This window comes from Falco biarmicus, chromosome 3 (assembly GCF_023638135.1).
Source record: "Falco biarmicus isolate bFalBia1 chromosome 3, bFalBia1.pri, whole genome shotgun sequence".
Lineage (NCBI taxonomy): Eukaryota > Metazoa > Chordata > Aves > Falconiformes > Falconidae > Falco > Falco biarmicus.
In genome coordinates, this window is record NC_079290.1 from 42,847,942 (window position 1) to 42,875,351 (window position 27,410).

The following is a 27,410-nucleotide window of genomic DNA, read 5'->3' on the forward strand; positions in this document are numbered from 1 at the left end:
CAGATTGTTTACAAGTTAAACAAATGCTACTATACAGCATACAGAAAATACCAAAAAGACACACAACATACCAGTACATGAATAATCAAGCAATGCAGAGCATTCAAAATCTATCACAGGGCAGTTCCAAATCTGTCACTGAAAATAGAAAATTCCAGGGTTGGTGAGACCCTGTGGATTTTACCCCAGCAACTGACTGGCTGCCAGCTGCCTGCTGAATCCATAGGAGACACCCCTTTAAGCAGTCAGTCTCCTCTGCTAATCGTCTCTTTTTCCTGCTTCTAGCAGGCATTATATGGTATTTAAAGGCTACTGAGTTTAAAGTGCTCCCTGAATTTAAAATGGGAACGCTCTCTTATTTGTATAAGAATATGTAAGAGCTTCACGTTTGATGCAAGTGGTAAGTAATTGAGACTAGTAAATATTCAAAGTAAGCTATAGCCTCTTCAGCTTCCCACTGCAGAAACCAATCTTGTTCTGATAAAAGCCAATACCTTCATTAGAAAGAAAATCCGCTCTGAGCTTTTTATGAGCAAGAAAACCAAAATGCAGTCATATCTTCATGGTAAAATGTGTTAGAATTGTATGAGTGAACTAAATGCTTTCCAGTAAATGACATAGTAAAAATAACCTCAGAATTTATCCATAGATTTCTGACTACAGATTTCTGTGATTTTTTGAAATAAATGAATGTTTGCAATTATTGCAACAGCATTTAGGTTTGCAAATACACCAGAATGCTTTAATATCGTATTTCACACAGTGACCTCATTTACCAAATGTGCACAAATAGACAAACAAAGCTTGCTTATAAGACATTGCTGTTATCTCTGGAACTTTTAAAACAGAGCACAGCCAGCTTCCATAGAGGTCTCACACCTATTTGGAAGGACACAAGCTCATTTTTATACAGTACACTGCGAATTTAAAGTCAATTTGGATTTTAATCTTCTACTTTTGATCCAGCACCACAATGAAAAGAAGTGAAACCATGAATTTAAACCTCCACAAACTTTGGGAAAATTGTTGTGGGGTCTCACATTTTGTGACATGAATGCCTCAAATTACTATTTTTAAATGATGCTCAATTGTCTACCCTCCTTTACATATTTCTACATGGAGTATTATGCCTTAAGATTAAAGAAGCTATCTTGCAGGTGCCATACATACTACTACACCAAAAAAGGCAGAAATTTTGTGCTGAGTGTTCTGGTTTCTAAGTATCCAGATTTGGATTGACCTCATCCATGTGAGAGAGCTTACTGCCAGCACACTCCATTTTGAGAAACCATACCATATTGTTTCCTTCTTACATCTGTGTTCATGTCATTTTCACATATTATTTCTGTTCTAAAAGTTGAGCAAAGGAGAAGGAACATGCTGACAAAAGTTCAATCCAGGACAAGTTAAGCAATAACAAACTCATGAATAGAAGTGCTTTGTCAAGTGAGCATTTTGAGGATGACACCTGTGGCTATCCAGAGGTGTCCATCCAAGCTCCACTGTCATAGGCTATTAAATTCATGTAGGTAAGCTTTTATTGCAAAATGTATCTAATCTCAGTGCCAGCCAAGGAAATAAATTTGGTCCAAGCACATATGAAACACCATAAAAACTATCATCAGTGTTGACTTGTATCATTATGTATCTATTATAAGGGCCCGGCACAAACCCTCCTTGTTTAAGCAAGGGTTGCAGTACTGGTAAGCACAACTTACCTCAGATTACATTTGTCAGGAACTGAGAAAGGAAGCACTCACAAAAATCAGTAATGGTTCTATGCATTTGGAGGGACTTGGCCCTGTAGAATTATCTGCTGCATGCCTCACAGACTATGATAAATCAGATTTTTACCAGCCCAACAATATTTGTTTGATTGGCCTTCTCAGCTACAAGCAATTATAAACTGCACTTCAACAGTCCCACCAGTGGCACAGCAACATTTTCTGATAGCCATTGTCCCTACGCTTTTATGAGGACATCTAAAACTATAAAGCTTTTAGCAAGATACAGCACACAATACACACTTTCAGCTATCAAAACTAAACACTCCAGGTGTGCCTGGATCAGAACCCAGACAGCAGCAGCTTTAAATATCATGAGAAACTATCCACTGTATGCGCTGTGAACCAGTCAGCCCAGTTTTTAATGATCCAGATTGCATGTTAGCTCTGACACTTGGCTTGAAACTAGAAACATTTTGGAAGCCCAAGCAAAACTGTCTTGGGCATTTCAAAATGTCTTGGAAAGATATTTGAGTGAATACACATCTAGCAAATATTTAGTGAGTTAAGTGGGATGCTAGAATGAATCACTACAGTGCTTCTTTAATGTCTTTCTTCTACGCAAGAATATCCATAACTCCCATTCAATTTTCTCTTTCTAGTTATTCATATTCAAAATTCTTCATTCTTGCCACAAAGCCCAGAGTTTATAATGTATATGCTGAAATATCAGTTATGGATTTTTGACAGAAAATAACAGGCTGCAGTTGCTGAAGGAAACAATCAGGCCGTTTTAAAGATCACTTCATGGCAATTAAAAGTGGTTACTGCTCCAGTCTTATTGCTTCTTACCTTAATTCACACTACCTCTCTGTCTAAGCTTTTCAACACAGTTATTAAAATACTTGGAAACCATCCTTGTTATTCATTTGACTTACCCTACCCAGAGATTAAAGGGATATTTTTTCTCCAGCTGAGTTCCATTCAGTTTTTCAGTTCATTTTCATTTTCAACCCTTCCTTTGTTATATCAGCTTATTGAAAGAGATCTGCATAAACCTTTGAAAATGCACAAGTTCTAAAGTGATATGCTGAATTCACCTCAGATGAAGGGGAAGAGAGTCATTCAGCATATAAAAATTAGGTTAAAACTAATGCTTCATGCTCCCCATAGCTAGGGTATTTAATGCCTAATCTCTAAAACAACTCAGCATGCATTACGCTGGTCATGTCGCATCAGTTACAAAGACCTGCAGGAGCCTGAAGCTAGGATATAAAGGTAGGAAAGTCATCATTTTCAGTAAATTTGTTACTTTTCTAATTGGTAGAAGTCAGAATATTCCCATTTTGTAAATTGAAACTGGAGATTAAGAATTAGGGACAACCATACACTATGGTAGCCCTTCCTATTACAAGTGTTTGGGGAGGTAACTAATTAACTGGGCCCACAGAGTAATCTAGGAAAGCTGTAATGGTAGGGACAGCACCTCTCAAGAAAGACGGCAATCATGTTGTTGCTCTCCCCTTCAACAGTTTTCTCCTTAAAATCCGGTGGTAGCTCCTTAACAATTTCATCTGCTGGAGTTGGCTAGGAGAAGCAATAAATCAGTGGATCTTATTGCTACCTTTGCCATACACCCTCCATATCTCATCTTTTGCAGTGCAAGGCTCTCAGGAAATTGCCAGAACTTTGTATTCTTGGTATTCAAAGACAGAAATATGTACCATTATGTCACTGTACTGGCTTGGATTTCCCTTTGCTTTTGCATGGCCTCACATAAAACAGTAACTGTACAGTAGGTTCCTGGCTCATGGTGAAGATGTGCTATTCATTTCTATATTACCTAAAAGAAATGCTCTAGCTTTTCTCCAGCAGGGTATCTCAGAAAATCATCTTCTCAGGCAGTTATGGCTGATACACTCATGATCAGGTCCTCAAGTTGGACAAACTACTGAATAAACTTTAGAAAAAACCCACCTATATAACCATTTTTTTTTAAATATCTTTCCTTCTGTCTTTAAGATGGATACTTGTATTCCTTCTCCATTCACAACATTAGGGAATGATATGCTGAAGTGCCACGGAAGATGGGAACTGAATTATTCATCTATTAGCAGGAGCAAAATGCTGAAGAAAGAAGCAGTTGAAAACTCCTGTATGTAGGTTAGAAGAAAATGTATTTCCACAGGAAAAGTCCTAGCAGAAAGAGATGTCATTCCAGCAGATGCAGTGGTATAACTTCCAGCACATAAAGGCATGCTACAGCCAGGAACGTTTTATATCCTCCACAGTTTCCAGCCACAATTGAAAACTTTATTCCATCAACCACAAGAGGTGGGATTTTTTCTTCACTATTATCTGACGTTTTTTCTGCAGCTGTCACAAAGTGACAAATATCATGCTTTACTAGGAGTATGTATCCTTGCTTAACTGTAGTATCAAGAGTGCATTTCAACACAGCAAGAGCCTGTACTTTTTAGTTTTAAGGAACAAATTTGTCACCTTGCAAGAGCCTCCTCGTAGTGATGAATGTTTATTTCATTACGGGTCACTCCAGGGTGTTGTACGCTTTTATATAAATGTTTGGAACCAACCTGGGAACCTACTGATTAATATTCCCTGAGCTAATAAACATTTGCTTTTTGTTCTTTCAGTGCAGCAGTGGCTATACTGCAGCCTGTTTTAACCTCTTAGAATATTCACTCTTTGAACAAACTATGACCTCTTAATTTCAGCTCCTGAATTTATCTGGGGGAAAAAAAAAGCCCCAAAACAAACCCCTTTTAAAAATATTGAAGTACATTTATAGTGAGTGTACCTCCTGCAGTTTCACGGAAAGATTGCAATCCTTTGCGTAGCAGATACAGTGGATATTTTGAATGATGCTTCACTTACTTTTACACGAGTGGCAGGCCTAGGACTCCACAAAAGGACAGAGAGAAATGCCACCTTTGTACCTCGGTATTAAATGACCAAGCACCACCAGCAGACTTGTTAAATCTTATGCATTCAGTAAGAGAGTTGGAAATTTCTCTACCAAGCTGCCTGCAGTTGCAGAAGAGAATCACAGCTTCTCTCCTGTTCAAGGTTCCCATCTGCCAGATCCATCTGGACCCTGATCCATCATGCGCTGATTATCTGCATCTGGTACATTAAAACAGAACAGGAGCTAATGCAAAGTACTGTACTGCTGCTAAAGACGGTGCCGAGTGAGCCACTACAACTGAAGGATCATACACATTGGCACTAGTACACTGGTGCTATCTATTGACCCATCCATCCTATATATGGGGTCACATACAGAGACAGGTCTGAGTGGTCTCTTGCACAATGGAAACACTGAAGAAAATGTATATTAAAGGCATTAGATTAAACAATACTTTAAGTTGGCATAAAATGGTACTGTTGCCAAAAATCGCGAGCCTGCCTTCTTGCCCATTTTCTCGTTCCTGTCCTTGTGTTATCTCCTTTCTTATCACAAACATTTGTGAAGTTGCCTGATGGATCAGAATATGGAACATATCTGGATTAAAAATCCTGTTTCTTGACAGGCTAATATCAACCTAATTAAATTCTGAATATAATTCAGCACATAATTCACAATATGACAATGCAAATGCTTATGCTGACCAAGGAAGCAAGAAACATATAGGTAGGAGCAAGGAGAAGGATTGCTTCTTTTAGTGGCAGTTCTGTCTTATTCTAGCTTAAAGTGATCACAGTCTACTACTGTGCTGTTTCAAAGCTCATCAAGATGATATAAGAAGACAGTGCCACCATGAGCAGTAGACCAGCCCTCTGCATCACCACTGACCACCTTTTCCTACTCCCTTTCTTGTGTAAGAATTACTAAATATGCAGGTAAGTCAATCAATTCACTCATCCCACTGACAACCAACGTTCTTGTAAGGCTGATTTTTGGCTGGACCACTGAGCTGAACTGACACTGCACAGTTGCACAACTGCGCCGACGCAAGAAAGGGCATGAGAGCTCATGCAGGAGAAAGAGTTCCCTTTGGGAGGCAGTACAGCCAAAGATCATCAGCTTGTTCCAAGCCTGAAACGGTATTTTTACCATCACTTTTTCCTGTCCATCAGAAGCAAAGACTTAGAAGTCCTAGCTTTTCAGCATTTTCAAACAAGCCCTACACACAATTTTTGTACATAAACCCATCAGAAGCAGGTGCTAATCGTTCCCTCTCACACAGAAAGTTCTCTACAGTTTTTTACCAAACAAGTGTCTTACAAACTCTCTGAAAACATTTTAAATATATGAAACAATATAAATGGCTTTTTGAATACTCCAATTAACTTGTAAATAAAAAGGTACTAGACAGTAATTTTTGGGGTGTTTCTCAAATACATTTTTTATCTTTTTATGTTTTATGTTTGAATGTAAAGTCTCCAACGAAGCAGTGATGCTTTTGCACTTTAGCATATACATACCAACACATTTCTTTTAGGTTTGTCAGAAAACATTTCTCAGGTATGATAGCACAACTATAATATTTTATACATATTGCCTGCAGACTTAACGGTTTGAGCAGAAAAAAACAATTATTAGCCCTTTTCCACAACTTCAGGACTTCACCAGCAACCAAACAGGGAACTCTACAGCTACAAGGATTACAGTCCTTGGGGTCAGCCATTGACTGACACCAATTACCAGTAAAGCAGAAATCTGCATGCTGAAACCAAAACAATACAGACATTAGAATCACTGTATCTAACTCTAGGATTCTGGAATTCTTTGCAGGGCACTGCTGCTGTATGGCACCATCTGTTCCCCAGGGCTCAGTATTGTGGCCAGTTCTGTTTAAAATCTTCATGAACGACCTGGACAAGGGATTTGAGTGCACCGTCAGTAAGTTTGAAGGCTACACCAAGTTAGGTGGGAGTGTTGATCTGCTTGAGGGCAGGAGGCTCTGCAGAGGGATCTGGACAGGCTGGACCGATGGGCCGAGGCCGAGTGTGTGAGGTTCAACCAGGCTCAGTGCCGGGTCCTGCACTTGGGTCACACCAACCCCACGCAGCGCTACAGGCTGGGGCAGAGCGGCTGGGAAGCTGCCCAGAGGAAAAGGACCTGGGGGGTGCTGGTCGGCAGCCGGCTGAACGTGAGCCAGCAGTGTGCCCAGGTGGCCAGGAAGGCCAACAGCCCCCTGGCTTGTGTCAGAAACCGTGTGGCCAGCAGGACCAGGGCAGTGACCGTCCCCCTGCACTGGGCACTGGTGAGGCCGCCCCTCGAATGCCGTGTTCAGGTTTGGGCCCCTCACTGCAGGAGGGACATTGAGGGGCTGGAGCGTGTCCAGAGACGGGCAGCGAAGCTGGTGGAGGGGCTGGAGCACAAGGCTTATGAGGGGCGGCTGGGGGAACTGGGGGTGTTTGGCCTGGAGAAAAGGAGGCTCAGGGGTGACCTTAGCGCTCTTTATACTACCTGAAAGTAGTATAAATCACACTCTATACTACCTGAAAGGAGGTTGTAGCAGGTGGGTGTTGTTCTCTTGTCTCAAGTAACAAGAGACAGGACAAGAAGAAATGGCCTCAAGTTGCACCAGGGGAGGTTTAGACTGCATGTCAGGAAAAAGCACCAAAGAGGTGATTCACCAAAAGGGTTGTCAGGCATTGGAACAGGCTGCCCAGGGAAGTGGTTGAGTCACCTGGAGTCCCTGGAGGTATTTAAAAAACATGTAGATGTGGTGCCTAGGGACATGGCTAATGGACTGGGTAGCATTACGTTAACAGCTGGACTTGATGATCTTACAGATCTTTTCCAACATAAAGTATTCTGATTCTATGAATCTATCTTCAGTTAGAAACCCACGTAAGATAGAAATACTCTAAATCCTGACCCTTCTTTCTTGTGACTGTTCTTATTCTCCTCTCAGTGGAGATAACCCCCTAGCTTTTAAAGTAATCAGCAAAGAGCTAAACATGTTCTTATGCTCTGTAGTCTTGTAACAAAATCTGCCTCCAAAATGCTTCCTCAAAGTTCATAAAATTCTTGATAATTGACCAAACATTGTTGTAATACATGGCTTCCTTAGTAAATAAAGCTGTCCTAACAACTGGCTCTATTCAAAGCACTGGGACCCAGCACACAAACTGACCACCATTCATATCTTGGCTCTAAATGAGAGCACTGGACTGTCTTTTCATCTCCAGTGCTTATATCATAGTTTCCCTGGGATTTCCATCCATTCCACTGGCTCAGCTTCTGGAAGGAAACTGGATGTCAACCTGCTGGACAAATGATTTACAGTAAGATCTTTCCATGCAATTTCAGAAGCAGTCCTCCAGTAACATATAGGCTCTACATTGTTGCAGAGTTTAGGCAGGGGCTGCCTTGTGACTAGCACATATAGTACCAGCTGTGCCAAGCTATAAATTGAAGGAACAGAGCAGCAGCTGTTTGAACCTGAAAATAGAAACTGAAGATTCAAACCACAGGGAAAAAAAACCCAACCCAAACCAAGCAGTTTAATCTATTTGTATTAGAGCAGGAATGAAAGACATGGAACTGAGTGTCTTTTTGACAGATCTTTTCCTCCAGTAGCTCAATGTTTCAGCAGCAATTCTATTTGTTCAACTAAATCATATTTTACATGTAAAATCATCCTGTGTACAGCATATGAAAATAGACATTAATATGGACAAAACAGATAACTGCAGTGCTCTTTACATAGAGGTAACTATTGGCTTCATGATATTGCAAGTCTTATTTCTGCCAAATGGACTGTGAAAATCAATAGCAAACTCCATTTGCTAAATAACACTTGCAAGCTCTGACTTGTCTAAGGAAATCTGGACTCAGGTGGTTTGTGCAAAACTATCAGCAAGAACTCCATGGAAATTCCTACTCTTTCCATGGTGACTAGCAGGCAGCTTTGAAAGACCAAAGTCATTTTGACATCAGAATTTCTGAAATTGCATCTGTGTATAAAAAAATAATAATTGAGATTTAACCAACAGGCAAAAGGTTTTTCCCTAAATAAATTACTAGAAATAATTAAATTATGCTTAGTAATTGCACTGCTAAAGATGTGGTCTTTTGAATAAACCAATGCAATCTGAATATGGTCATAAAAAAAAACCTTGTGTGTTTTTTTCAGGAATCAATGCGCTTGGTGATGTGACTTCTGACTCTCTCATAAAGCTGTTATAAGGCTAAAATCAGGTGTGCCCTCTTAATATTTTCCACATTGTTTATCAGTTGGGTAATAAAATAGCCTGCAGGTTCTGACAGTGACTAGAAAAAGCCCCTGATGCAGATCAAGTAATTTCAGCCCAGTGTTTTGCTCTAACAATCAGGCCTGGCATTCACCTATAGCTTTAGCGGAATTCCCCATGCCAGGGTATTCCTTACAAAGTCCAAATGTAGATAACTATAAAGCAACAAGTAATTTTGGCATAAATAATTTTTAATTTGGGAAACTTGTTAAAGCCATACTGGGCAGCATTAGCTGCCTCTTCATTAGGGAGCTGGGATCACTGTACTTGTACGGCAGCTACAACTGTTCCACTGCAGGCAAAGAAACAGAGGTGATCAAACAAACCGTTCAGTCAAGAACACAGGGCTGCTTGTAAGGCCTTAGCATGGTGGCATGACAGCCTGGGCAAGCTCTCTCAAATTCTCCATGAAGAAAGGATCAGGATTAATTTTGGAAGGACCAAAGGAAGAGCGGACAGGAAAAGTTAGCTGGGGATAACCTCCTCCCCGTGTGCTGGCTCTGGCCTCCGAGGTCAGAGGCGGCCCCCAGGTCCTACAACCGTCTCATGCTGATGCTACAGCCTTGTCCCACTCCACCTGAAAGGTACATCTAAATTCAGCCCTTTCATTTCCACATTTAAGTTTTAACTAGTATTTTTGTATCAGCTAAAAAATTTCTAAAACAGACCTGACTTCAGTTAGTACCATATTTTATTTTTAAATACTGGTGTACTGCCTGAGCACACAAACTTGCCCTATGATGTTTTTGCTGCTTACCAGTTAGCCAGAGCTAACCAGAGCTTTTTTTTTGGGGGGGGGGGGGGGGGGGGGGGGGGGGGGCGGGGAGGGGAGGCCGACCCTGAGCCAAGCATGAGAAAATGACCCCTCAGCACTCTGGGAGAGAAAAACCGCCAAAGAACACAAGCAAAAAAACAGTAAACGTTTTATAAATAATGTTAAAAAATTAATAAAATAACAAAACACAAAAATCACTGTTGAGTTACAAATGAAGGTGCAACTTATTTACTTATTTTTATGCTTTTTACTCCTAGCGCACGTACAATGGGGAGGATGTACGGGATGACAGTACTTTAAAGGCAGAGGATGAAGGCGGCAAGGCCCCCCGAGCGCAAGGGCACCGTGCACTCACGCAGGTGGTGCCCACCCGGCCCGAGCGGCCGCTCCCCAGCGAAGCGCCGCTGCCGCCGGGCCGGGCGAAGCCGGGGGGTCGGTGGGAGCGCCCCCGGGCGGTACGGCTCGCCGGGAAGGGGCGCGGGAAGGCCGGTCACGTCCCGCACCCGAACGCGGCGCCTTCTCCCTCGGCGCCGGAGCTGCCCTCCGCTCGCTCCTCCAGTGAGGCGAGGCCCCGGGGGCTTCTCGGCAGGGGAGGCCGCGGCCGGAGGAGCCACGGCAGGTTCTCTCCGGGGGAACCTCTTGCCCTACCCTCGACGGAGCCCCCCCGCAGGGACAGGTGGCACTTCCCGGGGGAAGCCTTCCTCCCCCTCCCGGCGCTGGTGGCCCGGAAGGGAAGCCCTGCCCCTCCTCCGCCTCAGCCAACTCCCAGGTGGCAGCAGCCCCCTCCGTACCTCCCTCTCCGCTGCCTCCCGCGGGTCTGCTCCACCTGTAGCGCGCCCGCGGGGCGGGCAGAAGGCGAGCGCCCCCCCCTCCGCCCGCCGGCCCGCCCGCCTCCCTGCGCCCGCCCGGCCGGGGCACGGTCGCCGCTTCCTCCCGCTCCGCAGCCGTGCGGTTGCGGCCCTGACGTCGTTTCCTTCCAACATGGCGAGGGCAGGTTGTTGCTGCCGCCACCGTCGCTGCTGCCGCCGCCGCCGCCGCTACTGCTGCCGGTGCTAATGGAGGCGGGTGCGGCCCGGGGGCGGCTCGGGGACTGAGCGCGTCGCGGGCGCTGTCCGCGCACACACGCAGCGGGGGCGGAGGGGAAGGAGAAGGAAGGAGAAGGCTTCGTCCTCCCTCAGCTGCGGGGGTTGGCAGTCGCCGCCGCCCGGGCCCAGCCCAGCCTCCCCTCAGGGGGAGCCGCCGAGCGGGCGTCGGGCCGCCGCGGCCCTCCCTCTGAGGGAGCCCTTCCCCCGCGCCTGGCTCGGCCCGGCCCCGCGGCCTCACCGCCCGCCCCGGCCCCTCGCAGCCCTGCCCCGGCGGGAGCGGCCGGTGCCCCGCGCTCCCTTCCCCTCCCCACCCCTCCTCCTCCTCCTCCTCTCCCGCCTCGATCGTGCTCATGTATGAAGGGAAGAAGACGAAAAACATGTTCCTGACCCGGGCCCTGGAGAAGATCCTGGCCGACAAGGAGGTGAAGAAGGCGCATCACTCCCAGCTGCGCAAAGCCTGCGAGGTGGCCCTAGGTGAGGCGCGGCAAGGGGCGGCCGGCAGGGGCTGCGCCGGGGCAGCCGGGGGTCGGGGTGCGCCCCGGGGCCCCCTTCCCTCATGGCCTGCGCTGTGTTTGTGTTGCGGGGGAACGGGAGGGCGAAGAGGCGCGTCGGGGCCTCCGGGGAGACGAGGCAGAGCGGGCTGCCCGGAGGAGCAGGGCTGGGGGAGGTGGGGCTGCGGCCGAGCCGCGGCACAGGCTTCGGGATCGAGTCGGAGGATCTGGTGGTGTGAAACTGCGCGGGTGGCGCAGCGAGGCCGAGGCCTGTCGTCGTAGCGTGTGTGCCCCTGGGCGGAGGGACAGCTTCGCCCCTCGCCGGGAGCGGCCCCTCCGCGCGCTGCCCCTTGCTGACAGCGGCGGGGAGGGCGCTGCGGCGCCCGGCGGCCTCTCCTCCGCCTCCTCCTCCTCCTCCTCCTCCCCGCTCGCAGGATGAATAGGCAGAGAGACGGAGGCGCCGAGCTGAGCTGACCTGGAAGCAGACGGCCGGCGGGGAGGGAGCAGGTGACAGGCAGCGGCGAGGGAGGAGGGACGGGGGAGGAAGCGGGGGTGGTGGGGAGCGAGAGACAATGACACCAGCTGTCTGGAGCTGGTGGCCCTTCGGAGTCGGGACGCAGGCCTCTAGGGAGGAGGGCTGGAGAGGGAGAGGGTGGTCCGGGAGACGTGCGAGGGAGAGTCTTAGCCGTGTTGTTACTGGTGGAGAAACAGCTGGTGGGGAAGGGGGCAGAGCTGGTGCAGCCACGGAGGACATGGGAGTGTTTGCCTGCTCCGGGCTTAAGAGGGGTCTTAGGTTTGTAGAGCAGCTGTGTCAACACCACCTTGTCTAGAAGCGTGAGGGAAGTACCAGGACTGGATAGGACAAAGCATACGTAACACGTTCAATAACAGGCAACATAAAAGGAAAACTCGTGCTTTAAAATTCTGGCATGATGAGCACAGGCAGGGTTTGAACCTGTGAGGTAAAACAGTGATGTATTTACAGAAAGGCTTCGGAGAAAGACCTGCTTTATTTAAATAATACATAAATGGATTATGTCTCTCCCATTCTTGTCAGTTTCTGGTTTTGGACATAATTATCTTGATTTTGCACAGTAATAATGTCAGTTTAAACGGACTTGTTTGAGGAGATAATGTTAAACAGAAACGTGCTTGTTTAAAAAATGAACATAAGTAATTTCAAGCTTTCTTTTTGTCATTCTATTAATCTATTATAATACTTCCAATTAAAAACCCCACACAGTTCTTCTCTTGTTTTCTTTGTCTGTGAAAGACCCTGACAAATGGAGAGGGAGAAATGACAGTATTTCAACTATTTATTTCTTAGTAACTCAAATTGATTCAAAAGATATTTTTCTTAGATTTGTCATCACTAGAATTATTAATGATAATCTTATGATTTAGGTAGATGGAATTAAACAGATAACCCTTTGGCCTTTCCGTTGACTTCAGACTGTGTATTCAAGTCAGAAATAAAACAAGAGAAATGTTTTCTTATTACTATACTGAATTTATATCCAGCCTGTATAACATCCATAGAATTAGACACTGGTATTAATCTTGTGTTTCTGCTGTACTTCATTTCAGTAGCTTGGTCTGTCCTAAAGCATCACAGAGATCCCTGCAAGCGTGGCTCCATTGTGTTACACAGATTATAAAGCAAGTCCTCTAGATTGTATAGTCTGCGTCTTTTACCTTGTAAACTGATTTGTGCAAGGAGACCCCCAAGCACACATCTCAGTGATTTCTGTGCTACAGCTTCATGGAAACTGTCTCCTGTGGATCTGGTTGTGTGATAGGGGGTTAAGTAGGAAAACGATACGGTGTATGGGTATAAAAGCCAGTGAAACAAGAAGAAATACGGGGGGGGTGTATTAGCTAATGCATATAGGAGGACTTAATGAAGTATCAGATATGATGTTCATTACCATAGAATGTTACTGAAATAAAACTTTAGGTTGTGGCACAACGAAATGTAGTTGGGTGATTGTAAATGTAGTATGGTTCATTGTCTGGTTTTGTGTGTGATAGACTCATAGTTAAAGATTGGCAGTATATAACTCTTGAATAGAGTAGTGCTGATGTCTAACTATAAAAAGCTTTTCAGAGAAGAGTAAATATGTTCCTGACTTTACATGGGGGGGCAACTGGCTTTGCGTGAGCTCGAATTTACATAGCAGAATTGGAAATAGGATGCACATGTGCTCTCACCATCTAGCTGTACATCTGTTGGAGAGCACTCTTCAACTGGATCCTTCTTTGCCACCTTAAGCAAGGAGTACAGATGTCTCATTCCTGAGAAACTGATCTATTTTAGAGAGCAACAACATTAATTATAAAACATCAGTAAAATAATAACTGAGTTAAGTTCAATTTGGAATTAACTCTGGCAAAGTCTAACTTGAAATTTATATCGGATATTAAAAAATGGTTGTTAAATGAAAGGTAGCTTTTAAAAGTCAAGGCAGTAATTATACATCCTCAAATCAAGATCACTTTTTTCAGTCTGAATATTTAATTGATTAGTCTTCACTGAAATTATCTGATGTAATACAAAACTCTGCTGTTAGGATCTTTTTCTAATTGCATGGCTGTAGTAAAATGTTGCTTATTATTAATGTATCAGATACTCTTAACTAGTATTTGTTACTAATCCATGCTCTGTTTCATTTTTTAAACTTTTTTTTCCCTAAATCCAGTATTTATGTTGGTTTATATTGTTTTTTATAAGATGAGCTGCTATTGTAGTATTTCAGAAACAAGCAAGCAATTACCAGAAGTATGGTATTCCTGTAGAGTAGGCAAACAAATTAAAACTCTGGTTTTTAGATTGAGGTTGACAAGCACTGTTTTAAAAATCTTTAAGAACATCCCTTTGTCAGTTTTAATTCCTATATATTTTCCTATATACCTTTCCTGTTGCATTCCATTAGAATTATACTTAATCTATTTTTGATTTATGAATTCTGAGGGAGAAAAACCCTGCAGTGTTCCTGGTATATGTTACTGTGGCAATCTGACCTCTGAACAGGTGTTAAGATGAGGTCCTTCTAGTATGACTGTTTTTCTGGGCTATTAGAAGATACGAAATCAAAATATGAATTAAATACTACAACCTGAATCATAGGTGGGTTTTTTTGTGTGTTTAACAGGGATGAAATTAAGCCTGATCCCTCTATCCTGTATCTAATGATTCACCAGGTTGTGTCTGGATTAATAAAGAATAGTTTACTCAAAGTTTAATGTATTTTTTTCATGTAACATTGTCCTTTCTGAAAGACATTCTCTGTATGCAAAAAATGTAACCTTTCTTTAGTCACCTAATGAAATACAGCTAATTTGGAACTTCATATTCTTTACTCGTATAGCAGCTGCTCTTAAGTCTGTGTAAGGAATGACTTTATCTTTAAAATGGTCTGCTTGCAGAGAGTATCAGGCAGCAAGCTGACAGCAGGATTAGGTTTAGAGGTTCCCTTCCCAGTCAGTTCCCTGCACTGCTGTTTCTGTATTGGTTTTCAGACATATTACAGTCTAGGATACTTTGCAGTAAACATAAGTTCATAAAAGGCCTTGGGGGAAAAAAATACTCAACTGGATGTAGTTTTTAATAGACAAAAAAACCCAAACTATTAGTGCATTGTGTCAGAATCTGGGATGTGGATTTGTCTGCCTGGAAAGGTGGTTTATAGAGGGACCAAGCTGAACAAACCAGAATTCTCTGCTTTTTATAAAGGCTGCTAGTTTAGCTGCACATCAGGAGTCAAGCAACCATTCTGTAAAACTCTAAACTGCAGATAATGTAAAATGATATGAATATGTACCTAGTACGTACTTTAAGGAAAAGTGTGCATGTGCTACTTGGAATTCTGGAAATACCAACTGAAGAGGACTGAAAACTAGTTTTAAAAGTTTCTTCAGTGCTCCTTGGATTGCCTGTCACATAAAGATCCTGCTGGATGATGTAGGTTTTGTGTGGTGTGAAAGTAACAGCTCCATTCAAGTTTGTGCTGCTGTTAAATGTACGTGTAGGATGATGAAGCAGCAGGATATAATTAAGCACTGAATCTTAGTTTTTCTGAAAACAGGTAACATTCAGAGTAGAGTTCACCCCAGAGGTGGGAGGATTTATCTGTGTCCTTACCTACCAGATTTGTAAATGGCCTGGGAAAGTCCTGCCTGCATAAATTTTTCTATTTCTCATTTCACCCTTCCTAGTTTCATTTTCTCATGTCCTTTGCATATATAGATAACCACGTTCTATTACCAAAGATAGGTTAACAGTCAATACAGAAATGCATGCTAGCATGAACAGTTGAAAATGCATTTTGAAGACTGTTGTTGCTCCTCTGGAATTAATTTTACTGGAGGTGTTGAACGAGTGAAATTTCTGTTTATATTTTGGATAAATATGTTCTCAGTAGACTGCCTTCCATCTTTCATCGAAATTAGTTGTCCCTTTTTAGAAGCCAAAGCCCAGAGTTTTTGGGGTCTTTTCTATGTTGAATACAAAGACACTGGTATTGTATCATCATCTGTTGTCTGCATGTGCTAGAGGTATTTATTTTCACAATATACAAGTCACCATGTCCATACAGAATTTACTTTCTGGTTGTAATTGTTCTTCTGAAACACTTCTTTTGAAGTAAGCAAGCAGAATAAATAGAGATTTTTTGCAAGTACAAACCAAGATGTATATTTTTCTTTAAAAAGTCCCTAAAAGTTGCAGCTGCCCCTTCCCTCTTGCTTGGCTTGCTAAGCTTGGGCTTTTAACTAGCAGAGCTTCAGTGTGGTTAAGATCTCATCTATTTCTGCAAAGATCTAAAACTTGGCTTGGTAACAGTAAGGTTTGGTTGGCTTCATAAACTGTTTTCCAGGTTACCTTCTTAATTTCAGGTGTAAAGTGCTGTTTATGTCTAATTTATGGGGCTAATTTAAGAGAAGTTGTGTATAGTGGGAATTTTTAATATTTTAAATATAATTAGTTCTTGGCTGTGTAGAATGGCAATGCTGACAAGCTTTAATCTCCCTTGAAGAAGGGGATGGTTGGCAGGGTGCACATAAAAAAAATTCTGTAAAAAACAAGATTGTATTTGGGTTGGAAAAATGTTAATGGAGAATGAGTATCAAATACTGCTTTTTGTCTTGGAAGGAAAAAAATGGTATTTTTTTTTAGGTGGAATGTTGACTTAGTCCTGAAATACATCCTCAGTTAAAACCTTTGATGTTTTGAAAATTTTAACATTGATTTTCAGTAGCTCTTAAAATCTTATCTTGAAAGAATTCAGCACGTCTTTGTGACAAAGGGCAGCTTTTAAATACATCTGTTCTGCTGCATATTTTAGAGCACGAACTGGAATGTTGAAGCTTAAAATGAAAAGTTGTTGCCTTGTGACCAGAGTGCATCTATTCCTTAGAATGAAATATCTTTAATGGTTTTGTTCTAGTTGACCTTTTTTTCTGTACTGTCTTTCCATATATTATTCCTGTAATCTTTTCCTCTCTTCTCTTGGTTCTTGTGTCCATTCTTTTCAGGATGACAACAGTATCTGTTCTTGTGTGTTTTCTTCATATAGAATTCGGAAAAAAATTAGCTTGGCTTTTGAGGTTGGATGTACATTCCAGACCTTTTGGGAGTCCTTCAGAGTATAATTGGTATTGAGCTAGTATTTTGATAATATATTGTTCAATATGCTAACTTGTTTAGTTGTCAGGGAGGATTGTTACATGGGTGTTTACAGGGAGGGAAGCATCAGCCAGTGGTGTGTTAGTCAGTCTCTTTTTCCCTGTTCTTGGTGAAACTCCTAGCTGAAATCATGGACTCGCAGAGCTAGATGAGGAAGCTTGATCTTCTTTTGGGGGCACCTGTCTGTCAGTTTTGGCTTTTTCATTGGTGTTGATATTTTTATCAAGTTGCTGATTAGTTCAGTACTTCAAAGTAAACAAATGCTGCCCTAGGAGTTGGGGGAAGCAGGACCAGCAAACTTGTGCATGACTTTTACCCAATTCTGCAACAGCCAGTGGTAGACTTGAATAGGCAGGTGGAAGGGAGTTTCGTGTTTTTGTGAATCAAGCCAGAGAGCTTTCCTGTGTGATGTGTAAATTGGTGGTTTGCTCAGAGAAAATATTTTCATCTGGGAAAGACAGCTACTGTCAGTGGAGCCTCAGAGGCTGAAGTGACTTGGGAAACACCACTCTGCAGGTTTTGAGGAAGGAGGGAGGTATCAAGGAAATAGACAGAATTGGGTAAGAAGCTTGATATTTTTTGTCTGGTAGAGGAGGCAGAACTCATGTGTGTGTGTCTGAAAGCCAAAAATATGTGATTTAGCTGTACTAGTCAGATAGATACAGACCAAGAAGTGATCTGTGCATAGTTGGCTCTTACTACCATGTCCCTTCCCCATGAGTAAATAGTAAAATAAGCCAGAAGTTACTGTTAGGCAAACCAAAACCAAACCTTTAAGAAAAATCACCTAAGTACAAAAAGTCTCAAAAAACCAGGGAAAACATAAAATATTTCTGTGTGGGATTTTATAGAAAAAGAATATCATACAAGGACAATTGAACAAATGTTAGCTGGTGTGTTTTGTTTCTTTGAAAAACACCTAGTGTCAGAACTTAATTTTAAGAAAAAAAACAAGCCCTCAACCCCCCCAAAAAAAGACCTCCTATATATTTTATAGATATCTTAATGAAATGTAGGGGTGTGCTAAATAAAAATACCTGTTTTGAGGGATAAGGTAGATGATGCTTGTTATGTGATACTTCCCATTTTGAGTATAAATGTATAATTGCTGCTAAGAATAGGCCGGTCAAGTCCCAAGATTATTAAATACATGGCAGAGTTCTGTTATTGATTTCTAATCAGTCTTAGGACATGATGAAAATTCTAAAGGACTGGAAGACATCTGCTGCTGTGCCAACATTGTTAAAAGGATGAATAGGATGACCTAGGAAATTATTGGTGTATGGGGCCTGATGTTAATCATAGGCAGGGTAGTGTAGTAGCTGATACATGATGTGAGTGAGAACAAAAATGCCAGTCAGTGAGGGTTTGGGAAAGGTTTAAAAAAAAAAGCAAGCCCTCTACCAAGTTTAAGTTTTGGGGATAGATTATAAGGCATTTCCCCTACATTTTAGTCTTCTGTAACCCCTGTGCTCTTCAGATGTTGATTTTACACGATGAGGAGTAAAAACTGCCAAACTGGTAGGAAGAGGCTAGATAAAATTACATTTGAATTGATGAATATTGACAGATTTTGGGGCTAGCTAGCCCCCCCATTTTTCATGTTGCTGCTTTGCTTTTTTCTACTGTATCCATGGTCTTAGCTTTTAGGCATTCTTCTTGGTGTTGGAAATTTTGCTTGGGTTTGTTTCTTCAGTGGTTTCTGGGTTTGATTTTGTTTGTTGATTTTAATTTGAAGTTTTACATTTTTGTTTTCAGTGTGAATGTATTAGCAGGTGATCAGGTTTTAGTTGGAAGCAAGAGCTCTTAAAACAACTTGAAGTCTTGAGGAGTCTGAGCTCTTGGTATGATGCTGTAGTTAAGAGCAGCTTTGAAGCTTGGATAGTGAATGTAGGGCTTATACTAACTCTGTACCTGATACAACTTTTAGAGTAGTGTTACCCCTGGTTTCAGCAGTGCATGGGTTTTATTATTGGTGAGACATGCTTGAAGAGCCATATGAATTAGAGAATAAAAATTGTGCAAGAATCAAAATTAAGTCTGTTGCTTCTGTTTAAAACACAGGTAGGAAAACCTGTGGGCTGGTTTTATTCTCTGATGTTGCAAATCACTCATTCTTTTCCAAAAATGTGGTTTAATACAAGCAAAAATTGTTTTCAGAGATGTCTTTACATCTGGCTGTGCTTTTCAGGAGTCTGTAAAAGGCAATAACACTGGATGCTTCCTCTTAAACTGCAAAAAGGATGATTATGTTTTGGAAACTCCTTTCTCTTTAATGAAAAAATCACACTTGATTTTATGGGAATTGTAAGTGAAACTATGATTATACTTTTAAACATTATACCAAGAAGCCTGTGTACTTAGTGTGTTGTGGAAGTTTGTGTGAAACCCAAAAATCACAAATAGTGCTTTCATTTTGAGAGGGAATTTCACTTCTTCCATCTTACTCACCTGCGCACTTTAGGAATGATAAATCACCAAAACTTCCTGAACTGAGTGATCGTTGCTGCATTCTGATGGTGTATATTCTCTGAAGGGGCTACTTTCTCTAAACTTTGGTCAAATGTACATGTGCTGGTGAAGGATCCCAAAGCAGTAATGCATTACATAATGCATTTGCTTGCAACATTTGGTTAGATCCCCAAAGTATCTTTCTGCGCAGTTGTTTTAACTTTTTTTTGTTCTTTCATGCTGTGATTTTTTTTTTTTTTGAGCTTGAACAAAGAACAATTTTTCAGTAGCATCTCAGGTAGATTTTAAAATAAAAAGACAAAGCAACCCTGAAAAACAGATTTACACTTCACCAAAGTAGTGGACAGTAGACCCTGTCTACTTTGATAAACTCGCACGACTACCTGTTTCACTGGCTCAGATTCTGTGTTTTGCAGGTACGCTGTTCTTGTTCTTTGTTCTAGTATTATTTATTTTTTCTGCTAAACAGGTTTAATTCTAATTGTATTATCTAACTAGCTGTTTTGTCACACTTGCATGATTTTTTTTTGTCTTGTATCCCAGCTTTTTACTTTAGAAATGTATACATACTCTTAACAGCTTACTAAATGTTACCAAAACCAAGTGAGTCTTTTATTAAGGCATCTAGGGCGTGATTGCTGTAGGCTTTTTTTTTTTAACTGTTCTTTTCAGTTCAGAATGTTTTACTTCTGTTCTGCTATCCATGTTCCCCTCCATTTCTGTTGCTCTATCGTGTATGCTAATGTGGTATGAGATTACATGGTCATTGATGTTATGCTATTTAATACTTGTTTTTGTTCAGATTAGTGAAGTTTGCTCTCCAGTGCTTTCCAGTTTTTTTTTGTTTCATGTATTTCTTGGTGAGAAAAACAATTAAGATTTTTTTAAGTTAATTGAAAATGCACACCCTTGAGATAAATGGGTTTATTGAAGCCCTCTTTCCTGTCTGATCTTCAACATAGAGGGAGATAGGTGTGAAAAAGAGGATCCATTAATAATACAAATTCTGTATTCACTGTCTTTAGCACTTCGTGTTCTAATAATCCTAACAGGTTTTGAAATGTTAATCCTTCTTTTCATTTAGAAATAAAAGTATAATTAGGTTTGTAAATATTTCATGTCAAGATTTTAGTCAGTGCTGGATGCAGGGGTGTTTTACGGCTTTGTATTTTTACTTGATGTAAATGTTGAACGTTTGAGTGTCAGTTTGCATTGCAGGTGTCAGGAATGTTTGAATAACCAATGTGCTTCAATGTTGCAAAGTGCAGTTGTGCAGTTTTGCAGTTTGCGAGAAACTGGGGAGAAGACACTGAGAGATTGAGATAAAAATGTGGTTTGCTAAAGATATTAGTATTTTATACTACAGGGCTCAGCTGTCCAGTTGAATAGTATGAAGTACACTTACAATGTTTCAAATCTGTAAATTAAATACAAATAGTGTGGCACTGGTTTTATTTCTTTGGTAGCTTCCCATCATATTGTAATTTTAAAACTGTGCTGCAGATTAACACAGATATACTTGCACAAAACAGTGTACTTTTAATGTAAGTAATAAGCATAAACTACTGGGAAGGCCTTCTCAAATGAAGATGTGTTTTGCAAAGGTGTGGTTCTGTTGTGTGTAAAATAACACACCTGTGCACACCTGGCAAGCAACCTTGCAGTTTATAACAGTGTTATAAAGGTCTGGGTTGTACTGTTCTGTGGACTGAGAGGGCATCAGCTGGCATAAAATCACAGGAAACTCAGGAAAGCTGGAAAATGCAGAGTCTTAACTCTGCTCGCTTCGTTTGGCTAATGGCCTGTGACGTCTGCAAGAATGCTATACTGGATCTTGTGCAGTGTATGGGAAAGTGGATAGGAATAAATTAACTTCCGTTTTCATTATCCTGAAATGGAAACAGAGCTTTATAACTGCTGTAAGTAAAGTTGCTAGAATAGGACAGCTGCATTTACATCGAAGTTTGAAATCTGGATAAAGACTACCTAAGTGCCTGAGAAGTAAGATTAAAATTTTCCTCACCTGAAGTGAAATGAGACACTTAGGTGTTTTCCACTTGTGATTTAAGACATGATACTTTATTTTGTGTGATTATGTATGCATAATTATGCATGTAAATAGATCTTGAATGCTTAGAAATTTTGCCTTAAAGAGAAATAGTTTTCTTCTTTAAAATTGTATCTAACACTGTGGGGAAAATAGACTGTGATGATCAGTGATATTTGAAGGAGCTTCAGGTTTGTGTCTTAGATGCAGAGGGAAGAGGAGCTAAGTTTGACCTCCATCCCTGAGTCTTAGGTTTTATTGTAAAACTCTAAAAATTCTGTGTTCAGATATTAACACTGTCTCTTACATTAAAGGGAAAGCAGCACTTGGACCATTCTTTCCTTGATTGACTCCTTTTCCCAGGAAAGCAGAAGCTGCTGGTTGCTTGGCTGCTCTCCAGGCCTTTTAGTGATGAACTTGAGACAGGTGGTATTGCACCAGGATATTTCTTACCTCTACCCTTTGGGTGATTTTTCTTGTATGCTTCTGTGTAGGAGTTCACTTTAATAACATCCTGCACCACCCACTCTGAACCAAAAAATCCCCCTTCCCCCCTGCCAAAAGCTGCTGTCTGAAACTGGACTACAAGGAGGGCTGGGTCAGGATGAAATACTCTCACAAGGAGAGGAAGGGTTTAAAATTTATTTTTAAAAGAACAATAAAGTATAATTTTGAGGACTCTTTAAAACAAAGTTACAGATTATTTTACTATTTATTGCCAGTATTTCTAAAACTTAATATGTGTAATTTCAGAGGTCTGTTTTCATATACAGCTTGTACCTATGGCAGTCATACACTGATGATTCAAACCTAATTTATGTAAAAGATTTCTACCTCCACAGAGGTAGAAATGGCCAAAATAGTTATATACATCCCTCCCACCCACCCCAATATATATATACACCAGTGACTTAATAATAATAATAAAGCCTTGAATAGCACAGATCAGATGTAATCTAATAGATGCCTGATGGGCACTACCTGGGGGTAGATGTTTGCATTTGATCACAAATAGATTGCCTAGAAATAGCTACAGAGTTATGTGCTGGCTTCTGAAATATGAAGAAATCTCATTATTTTGAGAACAACAAATAGATGAAGTATCCTTTTATAACAGGGGAGGTGATTTTGAAAGTTCTTTGACTGACTGTTGTAGATTTTATTTAATCACGTGTCCTAAAATGCTCTTAAAGAACAAGTAGGAGGGGCACAATCTCAGTGCATTAAAAGTGTAATTACTGTTAAATAAAAAGTTTTTTATATACATATATGTATAAAAAAATCGTGTAGTCAATGGCAGTACACTTTTTCATAATAGTTTATTATGAACTATGGATCCAGTAGATACTGAACAGAATACCTTAATTTTCTTGTCCTTCCCAGCTTTGGTAGGCAATAGTAAAAGTACTTCCTTGTGGCATAGTGTGCAATATGGGTGAAGTTAGCAGTATTGTGTAATGTTGACCTTTTTAAGTAGTCTTCCACTGGCTTTTTGATCAGCATCTGCAAAAAGAAAGAGTAGTTGTCATATGAGTAGTTGTCTTATTTTAAGAAGTTTGAACTTTCCAAAGGTTGTTGGGTTTTTTTAATGTAAATAAAAGATAGGAGAAGAAAAAGGTTTCATTGTATTAAAAAATCTAATGCATAAGTGCTGTACTGAAGGTGGCCATACTGGAGCTTTCAGAATACTGTAATACTCAAGTTCTTGCCTCTTGTGTTGTTCGTTCAAACAGCTTGGAATGAGCTGCTTCCTACATCAGAATCTAATGAAGAAATTGGGGCTTTAATAACAGGATAAAAAATAATTGCAGTTGGATATCTACAGCAAGGCTGGAAGACGGAAGTTAATAATAAAATGTAATTTTCCCATATTACAAAGGGGTCTTTTAATTTGATTCTATCTGTTCTTAGAACTTCACACCGTACAAGATCTTACTGTTCTTGATCATGTCTAGTCTTTGATAATTCATGATAACTGATTGCTTGACGAAGAGGTATATGGAACCTTCTTAGAGACATTGACATTTTTTATAGGAAATGATTGCCCTGTCATCAGGATGATAATCAAAAAGCATGAAGGTTCCCTTTTTGCAGGATGTGGGAAGGGTTATTACATAAATAGTTTGATCAGTTTTAACTCTGGATAGGTTCTAGCAGTCAAAATAAACGCTTTAAGATGAATCTGCTCACATGCCTGGCTTAGAATAAAAGATGTATTTTATTCCATGGGTCTGTTTTAAATGGTTGCGATACACACATAAAAAGCAGAGGTGTAGTTGCTTTTCTTACCTTGAGTAAACTATGAAACTTGAGTGACTTCAGTGTATATAGTAGCAGTTCGTAGTAGCTGGCTATACTTTAAAAAGTGTGGAATAAGGATGCATCATCATTGCTATGTGTGTGTACTTACTCCTGAAAAAAAAAAACAACTTACAATAAAAAATAATGTTTGAAGGATTGTGTTACATGACACAGTATTACTGAATAGGTGGGCTGTGTGGGAAGTGCATGCGTAGCTTTTGTTCATGCTGCCAAATGATCCAGAAACAAGGCTGAGAAACATAGTAACGGTCTTGTTCTGCAGCAGCAGCCTGTCCTTGCCAGAATAAATACAGAGCATTAATAAAACATTTATTTTGTTCTTTGGTTGTCACCAGCCGAGCAAATGAGCAAGTAATACATAGCAGAAAATAAAAGAGAAGTTTCAAGAAAGTTTCATCAGTAGGTAACTATGTCAAAAACAAATGTATACTTGTGTATATATGAATGCCAGAAGTCTTTAAAAATGGCCAGCAGGTTTTGAAGTGAGGATGCTGTCTTAACAGGTCAGGAATAAGGACAGATAATCTGTGGAAAAGTCTTAATTTAATAGCATTAATTATGTAGGTATGAATGTTTAATTTGCTGTACTTTACAGGAAGCTTAGTCATGTTAGGTAGATGTATCAACTGCTTTGACAGGTAACATTCAATTAAGATGTATTGAGCAGCTCTTGACTCCTTCTTGAGCACTACATAGGAATTGGTTTAAGATGTAGCAGCAGGAGAGCTGTTCAGAGTTAGTGAGTATTCTCATCATTAAATGCTCAAATTCAGCTTAATAAGTAGTCATGAAAAAGACTTACTAAAGCATCTATTCTTTTATTACAAAAAGAGCAATACAGGATTGAGGACACTTTGAAGGGAGCGGAATGCTTGGGGCTAACATGGTCATTCTTTGTCACAAGTTTAGTTAACAGAATAAGTGTATTCCACCTATCGGTAAAAGCTTATGAAAAGTGTGTGGATAAAGTCAGTATGAACAAATAGCAAAGAAGAAAACACACCTCTATCTGTATGGCTTGTAAATAATAATGGTATCCCAGAAGCATGTGGGGAATATAAAGATATTGAAGGACACCAAAATACATTATTTGCCTTGCTTTATAGGGAAACTGAGGACATTTCTTACAGTGGAACTACAAGGAATGAGTCAGGAAAAAAATTCCCAATAAGAAGTTTAAACCAAAGTTCCTGCTAACTCATTAGGATTAGGAGTTTTTGAAGGGCCTCTAATCCAAAATTGCTGAACTGTTTAATGGAGCATGTAATATTAACATTTCATTGATTGCTCACAAAAGAATGGGAAGTACTAAATGTAAGTAGCATTGGTCTTTTTGTTTGTATTTAAAAAAAAAAACCCAAACCAAAACAAACCACCAACAAAAAAAGTGACAAGATTATAAGGGATGAAGAAATCTTGAGAACTTGAGCCTGGTAGGTCTGAACTGTAGCAAAGAATAAAGCTGGTAGAGAACAGAATGAATGTGTGCTGTGGTGAGAAAGAATCAGTACAAATTTTGCAGAGGGGAAACTTACCATTGCGAATATGTAAGGCAGAGTCGGGGAGTGTGTAGATATGCATAAGGTAATCCAGTTTTACAGTGAACCTCAACCAGGTTGTTCCCCCAAGGTTCCTGAAGCTGTGGAGCTGTCAAGGAGAACATGTTCTGCTTTCCCAACTGAGAAGTATTTCAGTTCTGTAGAGGTTCATGGTGTTCTGGGGTGAATGGTGAGGTGACAAAGCTGACAAAATAAAATACTTAAAAGAGTGAAAACAACCTGTTAAAGCTAGCATTTGTGCTGTGCTGGCCCACTTGTTGATAAAATGGCAGCAGCTGAGTGTTGATAAATGCAAATTAATCCATACGGGTGGAGGAGGAAACTGGTCTAAATTGTGTATGCACAAACATGGGCTCTAAGACTTTTATCTGTTGGGGTAGGGGGAAGAATTTGAGTTACTGTGAATGATTCCATCAAAATATTGATTCCTTTGTCAAAAAGACAAACATGAAAACAATAGAGAAAAAAATGAAGCTGTTACAGCACTTTATAAAGATACCATGTGTACTTCTTGTATTCCTTGTGTACTTCTGCTCTCTGCTGCCTCCCGAAGAGATGATGGACTTGGAAATGATGCATTGGAAGTCAACAATGATGATTGAAAGTATGGAGTGTCTTCCAGAAGAGATCAAGCAGACTATGCCTCTTGCATCCTGGAGGGGAAGAAAAATGAGGGTGGATGTAAAGGAAGTTTGTAAGGTCACAAGTGGCATAGATATGAAGAGAGAGTAGTTGATTGTAATTTCTTGTAATGCAGATCTGGAGATCCTGTAAAGAACCCAGCTTATTTTAAGTAAAGGAAAAAAAATATTCTTACCTGCAGCTTGTAATTACATTGATTCCAAAAGTTTAAATGGTTTAAAAAGTAAACCACAGGCGGGTGGATGCTGTTAGGAGAAGGCTATTGCAGCATTCTTGCCCTGTTTTTATAATCTGGATTTAATTAAGTGTATGCTGTTGGCCACTCATGGAAGCAAAATACAGACTAGATATCGAGGGTTTAAGAAAAATGTGTCATTCTTTTTGTCCAATACAGTCTGATGGTTTTAGGTTTGATTTTGGGGTTTGTTCCCCAGTTTTCAAAGTTTAGACAAACTTTATTTAAAAATCTGGAATAGGGATGCTTGGTATTTGTTTGCATCTTTGGATACTGCTCTGCTTACATATTTCATGAAACATCTGTCAAGCTTGATTAGTTGCCTTCGTGTTGTTTGAAATTTAGTTTGATTACATCTGCAGTCTGTGGTGAAATAGCATTTGAGCTGGGTAGTGCACAAGTTCAAAAATGTTTATGCTAAATTATCTTTTTATTTATGTATTAAATCACATGTTTAACTACAAATGAAAAAGAAATTTGTTTTCTTAACTGAATAGACTAGACCTACTGCATGCAAATCCCTGTCTGATGTCATAATGATGAAAATAGTGGTGTTTTGGGAATGGCATCATAAGCTGAAGAAACACTAATTCTGTAATTAAACTTTACATGTAGGTGTAAAAAGCTGTGTTGTATCTCAAGTAGGAAGAACGGAATGCTTGTGTAACATAAGGAGAGCTCAACTGCTGCAAAATATGCTGCAGCTTGATTTTCCAATTTATATTTGGCTAGGCCTTAAAAATTTGATTCATAAGTAACCCAAGTACATAAGTGAAAATATAGTCATTTTTCTTTATTTGAGTTTCTGTCACAATTCATGTAAATACAGTGCTTTATTTATATTTACAACTGTAATACTGTTATTATATGATAGTATTGGTGCTGAGGGAAAACCGATAAACCAGCTTTGTGACTTAAATTCATGTTACCTGTCGCTTGTTCCTCTGTTACTAGGTTGTTGATTCTGTCATGAGAGCACAGACTCTTGAAACAGGACTCAGTTAAAAGAGTAAGATGCCTAAGGTTAGGGACCTTCCTATGTATTGTATCTCCTGTATTCCACTGATTATATTGATCAGCTCTCTGCTGTCATTGAGAATACTTGGGCGAGTCCTGAAGCACACCTCCTGGCTGGTCTGCTGCACAGC

At 40.6% G+C, this 27,410-nt stretch overlaps 1 protein-coding gene across 2 annotated transcripts in view; it reads left to right on the top strand.

Annotated features, from left to right (window-relative positions):
- Positions 1-10,698: 10,698 nt before the first annotated feature.
- ARFGEF1 (ADP ribosylation factor guanine nucleotide exchange factor 1) overlaps positions 10,699-27,410 on the top strand; it is a 95,153-nt gene continuing 78,441 nt past the window's right edge. The window contains exon 1 of one of the 2 annotated variants that reach the window (XM_056331267.1): positions 10,699-11,285. In XM_056331267.1, the coding sequence (XP_056187242.1) occupies positions 11,162-11,285 (124 nt within the window). In that variant the 5' untranslated portion in view covers positions 10,699-11,161. Of the gene's footprint in view, positions 11,286-11,790; positions 11,810-27,410 lie in introns of those variants that run through there. The other variant, XM_056331268.1, reaches the window with a different exon arrangement.